The sequence below is a fragment of the Lissotriton vulgaris genome, chromosome 12, assembly GCF_964263255.1.
Source record: "Lissotriton vulgaris chromosome 12, aLisVul1.2, whole genome shotgun sequence".
Lineage (NCBI taxonomy): Eukaryota > Metazoa > Chordata > Amphibia > Caudata > Salamandridae > Lissotriton > Lissotriton vulgaris.
In genome coordinates, this window is record NC_141700.1 from 290240595 (window position 1) to 290250945 (window position 10351).

The window sequence follows — 10351 nt, forward strand, 5'->3', positions numbered from 1 at the left end:
TAGATGTTCAGATAGGTTTTCCAGTAAAGATGTAATCAAACCCCAGCAAGAGCAGCCTCTCTGCTGCTCAGCCCAGGATTGAACTGACAGTCCCAGTCCAAGCATACCAAACATTCCAATGACATCACATTCACAGTAACATTCTACTCTTATGGGCTGAACAGAAGAGGCCGAGAAACAGGGAAGATGTAAGGTAGAAACCTTAGACATAACAGAAAGGCCAACCTTCAAAGCATCACAAACAAAAAATCCCACTCTAGAGAGTCGAACGCCTTGGTGGCATCGAGAAACACTACTAAGGCCTCTAGTTCTGTGTCTATGTCCTGCAATAATTAGAAAAGAGTGCATAAATTAAGTGAAGATGCTCGTCCCCGTATAAAGCCTGATTGATCGGGTCTGACCAAGAATTTCATCAGTAGGCTTAACAGATTGGCTGTTTCTTTTGCCAGAAATCTAACATCGCAATTAATGAGACAGGGGATAAAACGACTCACAACAATCCGTCAGTTTGTGGGGCTTCAGGAGAGATATGATCATTCTGCTTCTCGCATTGTGGGTGGGAGCGGGCCCGATGTTTTGGCTTCAAATTATACATGCTTAAGAATCAGTGTTAGGAGGCCAATGTAGCTGCAAAAAAATAAATAAAAAAAAAAAAAAAAAAAATCGGCCCACAGATCCTGGTTGAATAATGGCCTCCCTGATTTCATACTCCTCAATATCCGCTGACAGAAACTCCTGTTGTGCGTCACTCAGCCACCCTAGTGCTACATCAACAGATATGCATCAATGTCGATGCCTTGATTTCTACGGGAGGAGTAGAGTGTGGAATAAAATGTGGAGAATGTGGTGAGTATCGCAGTAATGTCGCAAGTCAGGTAGCAGTCCTCTAAGATATAATTGGAGAAACTGGGCTTACAATTCATCTCAGCCTGTGCACGACCAGGACGCTCGCCCTCACCATACGTACGAGCCTGGAAGTACTTACTATGAAAAAGACATTCACGATCAGCATAATCAGTGAGGGCCTCTCAGAGCCTAGCCCCTGTCCCCATCTCACCGCCCCAAGTCCAGCTGCACATTCAGGGTCTCAAATTTACCCTCCAGTCACACAAGTGTGCCTTAGATACCATGCAAGATACCTCCGCTTTGGCGATACAGACTCCTTTAAGGCCTACCACACAATCTGCAGCCTCAGGATAGAGCAGTGTTCTTCAATCTGTGGGGCGCGCCCCCTAGGGGGGGCGCAACACCTTCCCAGGGGGGGCGCGCACTCCACTTCAATCTAACCTTTGTTCCCTGCGTCCGGCCAAGTCTTTGAGGATTCTGGTATGTGGAAGGGGGAGAGAGGGGAGATCGATGGGGCAGGAGGTGCCCGTTCTTTTGTCCTGCTAACTCTCCCAGGAGGGGGTTAATTTACAGAGCTGACACCTTCAGCTGCAGTGGGAGGCAAGAAGTTTCCTCTGCTAAAACCGAAAGCAAACAAACAGACACGCTTTCGGTTTTAGCAGAGAAGACCCTTCACCTCCCACTGCAGCTGAAACATTTCAGCTCTATAAATTAAACCCCTCCTGGGAGAGTTAGCTCTTCCCAGAACGGAGACAAAGTTTCTAGAGTTCGAGTCTCGGCAATGAAGCTGAACATCCTGTGATTCTGGGCAAATCACTTAATCTCCCTGTGCCTAACATAAAAAATGAATATGTCCTCATGCAATGCAACTGGTGCTATGTAAAGCGCTCTGATACCTGATTCAGGTCAAGATTGCGCTATATAAAACTCAGTAAAATAAAAAAATAAAAAATAAAACAAGCATTTGCAATAGGTCTCGCGTTAGGAAAGTGTGAGCTATTGGTATTGTAAATGACATACTTTTTTAATATGTGTTGGCTTTGAAAATATATAAATTAATAGCATCGTTATTCACAAAGCCAATAGCTTACACTTTCCTAATGTGAGTGCTATTGGCTATGGCAATGCTTGTTGGTAGCAAGCAAGGACAGTGCTGTTGTGGTGCTGAGGGATGATGTGGTTGGGCTAAGTGATGTGGTGGTGTCCCAGAGTGATGTGGTGGTGCCCCAGAGTGATGTGGTGGTGTCCGGAAGGGATGTGGTGGTGCCCCCGAGTGATGTGGTGGTGTCCGGAAGTGATGTGGTGGTGCCCCCGAGTGATGTGGTGGTGTCCCCGAGTGATGTGGTCGTGTCCCCGAGTGATGTGGTGGTGCCCCCGAGTGATGTGGTGGTGCCCCCGAGTGATGTGGTGGTGCCCCCGAGTGATGTGGTGGTGCCCCCGAGTGATGCGGTGGAGTCCCCGAGTGATGTGATGGTGTCCCCGAGTGATGTGCTGAATATGCTCGGAATGTGCGCGTGGCGGCCGAGTCCAGAAATTTTTGTCAGGTGGTGGGGGGGCCCAACATCCAAAAAAATTCAGCTGGGGGGGCTAAACCTACAAAAGTTTGAAGACCTCTGGGATAGAGTCTATATTTCTCTGGCAAACTCCTGTATTTCCTGTACCAGCTCTTCCCTGAAGGGGGTGCCCAGCAAAGCAGTGGGGGCAACCTCCATGACATATAAGGGGAGGGAACAGTCAGGGGTCTCAGTCTCAACAGAACAGGAGGGTGCTCTGAATAGGTATGCGCCAGGTGTGTTGCGTCACTCAATCATGTGCTCAGCCCATGAGATATGATCCAGTAGTCTAGCCGCGACTAATTCTAGTGCACAGTAGAATAAAAAGTGCCCTCTTTCTCTGGGGGATGGATTGATCGCCAAGCATCTATCAGCTGGTGCTCAGTCATAATATTGTGTATGTGTTGATTGGTGCATGTGTAGTGATGTGCCTGGGGGTGTGATCTAGTCAGCATTGGGTTCAGGGTAGTGTTAAAGTTACCTCCCCAAATGATGTGTGTGGAGCCTATGTTTACAATAACCCTCAACCCAGTTTGTCAAACAAATGGGAATCGTGACATTGGGTCCATGGAAATTAACCAGGGTGACTGATTCAGATGCTAGCGTCCCCCACATCAATCTATAGAGACCTTGGGGGTTGTTGAGGGAGCCGCCTGGGACATATGGTTCAGTTCAGCAAATAATAATGGCGGTGCGCCTACATACGTAGAGTAGGTTATGAAGCTTCTGTGCGCAGCCCACTTGGCAGAAAAGGTGGCATATGAGTCGGGACCAAAGTATGTTTCTTGGAGCACTGCGATGTGGACCCTATGCCCATCAAGGTATGCCAGAATGTGCCTGCATTGAAACCCCCTGACATTCCATGTCAGGAGAGAGTATTCTGTTGGGAACATCCGAGCATGCGCAGGTTGCGTCATAATCTCAAAGGGGCATGACAAGTGACTACAAGTTTGGCACGGCGGCACGAGGTACAATGAGACAATAGGCGCAGGTGGTATAGGTGATAGTGATATGCACTGGAACTTTTGTAACATTCCCAAATCCCCCCAGCCACTCTAGTGGCCCAATCCAGCCAGAGAATGCTTACTCATCCTCCAATGAGGTCCTTCTGTACAGGACAGCTCAACCAATTTCTCTGTCACTGAAAGGGGAAGTAGGACAGAAAAAAAGGAGCAAACAAATGCAAAAGGGGTGCAGAGAGCGAAGGAGAAAATAAACTGTGTGTAGATAGGTAAATGCTTGGCGAGGAAAACCAGGAACTGAGGATAAGTAGGTATAGGAGCAAGTTGATAAAGGAAAGATAGAGAAGAGAGATAAAAAAGGAAAAGAGAAGAAACAAGTAGAGAAGGAAGAGAAGGTAGGAGAAACAAATATCAGATTAACTATGATTGCGGTATCCCTCAGGGGTACCACCAGTGAGCTCACCGATTCCTCTTCGAATTAACATGGATCTCCAGGGCAGACTTTTATCAATGTCAGAATACTTGAAGCAGTTAAATTATGTTCTATCAGGGAGCTGCATGCAGTTGTGCGTTAGGGTATTCAATTAGCAGGAGAAATTAGTGCTGGGATCACAGTGGGTCAGCCAGCTAGTACTGTCCACCTACAGCATAGATAGATGGGTAACTCAGTGGTTCTCTGGCATAGGGGCCGATGGGTTCCTTTCAAATTTGATAATTTCAGTTAATCTCCTCCATCCAGGCTCCGACATTGGCAAAGTGAGCCTGGATCCACGTGAAGTGTCAGTAGTCGTGGGCGAACTACAAGCAAAGTGTTTGAGGAAGTCACCAGCTTGCAGAAGGTTTGTGAAAATATGTTGTTTACCTTGGTGGCGGATTCTAAGGTGCACCGGTTAGAGCACGGCATTGAGTGTTTTGGCCTGCTGCAGCTTTTGTTTAACTGGTACAAATTTCCTACGGGCCTCTTAGACTGCCATGGTAAAGTCTGGGAATAAAGATATGGCATATCATTCAAAGTTGAGTGCACGCTTCTCCCTGGCCTGACGGAGAGCGGTGTTGCGATCGCGATGGTTCAATAGGCGGGCAATAATTGGTCTAGGTGTAGAACCAGGTTGGGGGGGGGGGGGGGGTCTAGCTATATGCGATCTGTGGGCTCTCTCCACTTCTAGCATCTTAGAGAAGGAGGTCACCTCAAACAGGGTCGTGAGTAGGCGTTCCACAAAGTCCTCCATCCGTCCAATGTTTGCAGTTTTAGGGACACCTAGGATGCATATTTTGTTCCACCATGACTTCCACTCTAAATCTTCGTTTTTGACAGTTATAACTTTCAGGATGCGTTCCATTTGGAGAAGTTGTTCTCTATGAGAAAATGCGTCTTCGAGAGTAGAGATCCCATGCTCTGCCGCATCAATGCGACTATCCGGTTTCTTCAATTTTTGAGATATGGAGTACATTTGGGAGCACATGGAGTCCCTTTTGGACTTAATTGAGAACCTTTATAGGATTTTTTAATTATACACATTGCCATCATCTGGTACATGTCAATAAACCATAGCAGTTTACAACACATACAATTGACTCCTTTATCTTGCTGAATCTCCAAGTCCTATGACCCCTGGTGTCCCCTTCTTTCCTGGGTACAAGAGGGAGAGCAGATCAGATATTCATGGCTCTTCTCATGTCTCGGACAGCAGGTTTAGTCCTCTTCTGGTCTTCCATAAGTCCGGTAGTGTACTTATGTGGTCTGGAAGTGCCATATTTATGCCTGGCACGAGCAACTCCTTTGGAACGACCCCTGGAGGCACCATAACCAAAGGGGTAAAGGTTCCTGGGGCTAACCGTAACCACTTTGGGCAAAAATCTTCAGCAACACTGAACTTGGGCTCCAAGAGCTGGGGGTGGTGTTGGGGAGTGTGTTATAGTAATCCCGGTTTTCTCCTATATTTACCACTAACATCCAATTTTAGGCAGTCTGTGCAGCCCCAACAGATGTTCGGTAAAATCAAAGCTTTACTTTCGGGACCAAGACAGTAGATACACACAAGGTGTTTTGGTATTCTCTTTTCCTCCTATGAAGAACCCTAATTGTCTGGTGCACAGACAGACTGGTGGTACAAATGAAGGGCTCTGCCCAAGTGTCAGCTAACATTTGCCTGTGACTGGGAGATCTCTTTGAAGCATGCCCCAAGTGTCATATAAAAATTCCCCGCAGATCTGTCAGACAGAAGTGACATTCAAGCAGGACTTAACACTAATATCAAAGGCCATCCTCCCAGCATCCCCTGCATAGTCTATCAGGTTCAGATGGGACATCTCTGCCTATTTAGGTCAGCCTATTGATTGCTTCTGGGAGCAGTTCATACCTCACCACAGTAGAACAATACGCTGTCAGGTGGCAGTGGAATTGGAAGGTACTGAAAAGGTCTTAGAAGCTTTAGGCAGGCAAAAAGGTAACTGTTCTAAAGTTTCTTCTTCGTAATAGTTAGACTATCATTAAAATTGATTTCAATTAACTATTATGAAGAGTCCATGAAATATTTATATAGTCACTTTCTAGGAGGAGATAACATTTATTAAACGTAGTACTTCATCCCATTGCTTTCCCGTTGGACAACTAAACCTGCTACAGTGAAAATAGCTTTGAAGGCATTTTCACTGTAAGGACATGTTTAACGTTAACCATTGACATGTTGTACTGCCATAATGCAGTAAACCTACTAAGGGATGACTTGCTAATATTGAAAAGGAAGATTTAGGCCTGTCTAAAGGGGTTATTTTGACAAGAATGAATTTGCAGTTAAAACCCATTCCACTATACCATGCGTGGCAGGCCTGAAGTTATGTTTGTCTCATCACTGCATTGGGTGGCACAATAGGTGCTGCAGTCCACTTGTGACATTTAACTTTTAGGCCCTGGTTACAGCTTGGTACCAAATACTAGAGACTTATAGGAAAGTTAAATATGTCAATCAGATGTATATACAGTTTATCATGTTGAAAGGGGGAGCACAAGCACTTAACCACTGGTTAGCAGGGGTAGAGTGTACAAAGTTCTGTAGCCTGTAAGGTGACACTGCAAAAATAACAAATTTCCAAGAGAGGAGTTTTAGAAGTGCACTGCTCACCAAAGGCCCTTTGATCTCATCTTCCTCATCAGCCTCCAACTGTACAGACAGGGCATCACACTTGTTGAAGATCATACATGACTGTACTCGCTTGGCTTCAAAGTCTGAAAAAGAAAGAGCGAGAGTGTCATACACAAGTGTTCGGCTCACTGGGTAACAATGCAACAGAAGGCATGCAATGGACAAGCCACCCCATCTGATGCCTTTATATATTTGCACTATGAAACTAGAGTGATGCACTTTTGTACTAGGAAAAGGAGTTTTGGGTGCCCCCTATCGTGTCCTTAAAGATGAGATGGTATTTGGGCAAAATGGCGCTGAGTAGAGTCTCTGTAGTGGGTTCAGAACCTGCCTTCCATTCTTTTGCACGTGAGGTGACCTTTGCTCTTTCTGTGACCACTGACATGGGGCCTACGTCATCAGTCTCTCAGTAGAACCCCTGCTGGCGATGTTGTTGTCACAGTAGTGTCACCCCTCCCCCACCTGATGGCTGTCCACGTTTCGACACTACCACCCCCCCACCCCCACATACGTGCAAAAACCACAGTGAGAAAAGGTCCCATCTTCCCAGTGCCTCGCCTTTCAGTGGATTCTTCTATTCGTGCCGCAACTAATACTGCCCCCCAGTGTCCGTGGCATTAAATGTGTATGTGTTCTCGGATGATGTAAGTTTTCATCTTATGCACTGATCTATCTCAGTTGTAAAGCGCTCTAACGCCTGTGGGCAATAACCGCGCTATATAAAAATAATTAAATTAATAAATAAATAAATAGAGGATCTCTCTTCCGGCCCACAGGCTTAGCCTCAGGGTGTAAGCCCCTCACTGCTCTTTGTGGGGGCAGTGGGGCTTCTCAGACCCCACGTGCCCCCCAGTTTCGAGCTCCCCGCCCCTTGCTCTGTGGCGATCAAATTTAATTTGTCTCTGTGCCTCCTCTCCAGTGTACAACTCCCTTCTTCTTCTCTCTAATCCCCCCCTTTCCTGGACCCCTAATTACAAGCAGCCCCACAGAGAGCTCCTTCACTAGGGGATGAGCTCATCTCCCTGCCGGGAAGGGGGGGGAGGGGTCTGGCGGGGAAGCAAGAGAGAGTCAGAGAGTGAGCATGCTCCGGGTGGCAAAGAATGGCATTTGTCAGCAAATACCGGCTGTGTTGCTTGAAAGGAGAGCTATTTCTGTCCTGGGGGCTGGGGGCAGGGGGGAGGGGCGTGGGGATTTATCCACCCATACATCCATCGAGAGGGACTGAGGCCGGCACCGTGAGTCACTCATGGAAGATGGGCTGGGGGAGCAGCCTCGTTGTTTCAGTCATCAGAGGTGGTGTCATTCATTAAAAACAAAGCCCAACCAGAAGGCATACACGGACAGCGAGAGGGGGGGGCGGGAAAGGGCATACGGACAGCGGGAGGGGGGCGGGAACGGGCACACGGACAGTGGGAGGGGGCGGGAACGGGCACACGGACAGCGGGAGGGGAGCACTCACCAGGACTTCTTCCGGCGGCAGTCGGCCTGGAGGAATGACCCCCAAAAAAGTAAAAAATTAAATAAAATAAACCACCGCCCACCGCCGCATGACGATCATAAAGGGGTGGGATAAGTAAAAATCGTGGGAACGCCCACGAATCTGCTCCGGCAATGACGGACAGATGTCTGTTCCAATAACTAGCCTCCATTTATGGAGCTAGCCAATGGAACAGAGAGGCGGAACAAAGCCACACAGTGTAAGACATAAGATTTCGCCTGCGCGAAAGGCTGCTTGCGCAGCTTTCGACAGGCGAAACCTAGACATTTCATGAAAATAGAAGAAGGACTGCAGTTTTACTAAAAGTGAGCGCGCAGAATTACAGCACACCGTAACAGAGAAATACAGAACAGGCAGTTAGAATTAGAGCATAGATAAAATGCAATTTTTTAACCCAGAAGCGTGCCTGTTAATTAAGGTGCTTTATTGGAACAACTGCTAACAATCCCTGCTTAGTAAAACATAGGAATAAAAGCACCTCCCTCTGTATTCTGTCGACCCTCTCAAAAAACCGAGACAAGAGCAACATTTCCTGAAATCTGCCAGGATAGCTGGTGGAAAACCCGCAACATCGGGGCAAATCCGGGACGCCTGGTCACCCTAAATTTTAAGGGGCCTCATCCTTCACTACATGCACGTGATCTGCCCAGGATCACAGTAGCCGCATCGAGCCTCTAACCTAAAAAGACAGGCCCTAGCCCAGCCAGCGCAACCCGCGGGCAGAGGGGACAGCAGACTCTGCCACGCAAGGGAAAGGGTAAACACCTTAAACAAAGGGCTACCTCACTATTTACAAAACAACAATGGGAGAGGTAGGGAGAGTCAAAGGGGCTTCTCTCAGTCCCCGGTTCAATGCACATAAACAAAAAGAGAGAGGCCGAATCAGTCTCAGAATAGCCACTAATTTGGAGCGAGATAGATAAGGATCACACAATCATTTTGGGTGAATAAGAAAGCCCTCACACACCGACCTGGTCAGTGTCATGCTTCATCATTGGGCCCCACCAAAGAGGCCGAGTGCCTCTTTGGTGTGCTGCGACGCCAGAAAGACTGCGGAGCTGGTTGTGTGAAGAGGGGCGTGTTGTGAGCGTGAGTGAAATTAAAAGTGTCTAAGAGGGTATCAAGAAAAAAATTTTAATAGGTGATCCCTAAGACACGTATTACAGGTATTATGTGTCTGAATTTAATTGCCAAGGTTTAGGAATGGTAAAAATTCAGAGAAATACATTAGTCAGTCAACATGTTTCTGCCATATGGGAGGTATAAATTTACCAAGGCATTCATCAGGACTATACCCCGGCGGTATGGACTCTCTAATCGTCCACCCTGACCTGGGGGCGTGAAAGTGAAAATTATAAAAGGTGAAAAAAGTGCATAAAAAAGGGGAGAGCGAATAGCTCAATCCCAAAAATCCTCCAAAATCAGGAGAAGATCAGCACCTGTGGAGTAAAAGTACAACACAGACATAAACACAAACAGACAACAATTAATAAATGTCATTGCGTTTGGTCGTAGTGCTCCTTATAGTGTGGCATAATTCGTGTGCCCAGAGTAAACGCTAGATTTAACACCATCCACATACCCTATGGGGATGATATCGGTAACTCTGGGAAGTGGGGTGATAAGGGTGTCTTAAAAACACAATTGATTGAAAGGGAATGGTTAAAAACACACTCTATGTACTCCTTCTGAAGGGATCAATGGACCAAAAGGTCTGTGACCCCCTATGATGGTAATAACACATAAATATCTCACTTTAAAATTTGGCGCTACTTGCACCATGGGTCTCGGGAGGGGGGTTGGAGCGTGCCTGGCACATCCTGAAAATGAAAGAGGTTTAGCCATTAGATTCCCGATATACGGGCGGTACTTAGCTTTTTGTTTATGTGCATTGAACCGGGGACTGAGAGAAGCCCCTTTGACTCTCCCTACCTCTCCCATTGTTGTTTTGTATCATAGCAGCGCACAGCTGTGAGAGCCCAACTTTTAATCCAAGCAATATAATATTGTATTACTATTGTTTGTTTTAGCAACATACTCATATCTCCTGTATTTGCTATCTCACTATGGCGAACTTGGGCCTAACATTTTCTGAATCTGAAATTGAGGCACTTATGGCGGATCCTGCAGTCTTTGCAGATCCACATATATCACAAGCAATAGCAAACACCACTGAGTGGGAAAACCTTACTGAGAAAATAAGAGAGCACATCCGTACCATCCTGCATGGCACTATCCTCAAACAGTACCTTGTCTCCAACACAGCACCAAGAGGTCTGCTGGTAACTAATGCCCCCCGTATCTTTCTCAACGATGCAGCCTTTAGAAAAGACTGGGCCATGATCGGAT

General features: G+C 46.8%; 1 protein-coding gene across 1 annotated transcript in view; it reads right to left on the bottom strand.

The window, feature by feature from the left end:
- POLR1H (RNA polymerase I subunit H) overlaps window positions 1–10044 on the bottom strand; it is a 142330-nt gene extending 132286 nt beyond the window's left edge. Inside the window, exons 1-2 of the mRNA XM_086945548.1 lie at window positions 10041–10044; window positions 6484–6587 (exon numbers count right to left, since the gene is read on the bottom strand). Coding sequence (XP_086801674.1) covers window positions 6484–6587; window positions 10041–10044 — 108 coding nt within the window. The remainder of the gene's footprint in view (window positions 1–6483; window positions 6588–10040) is intronic.
- Window positions 10045–10351: the final 307 nt, after the last annotated feature.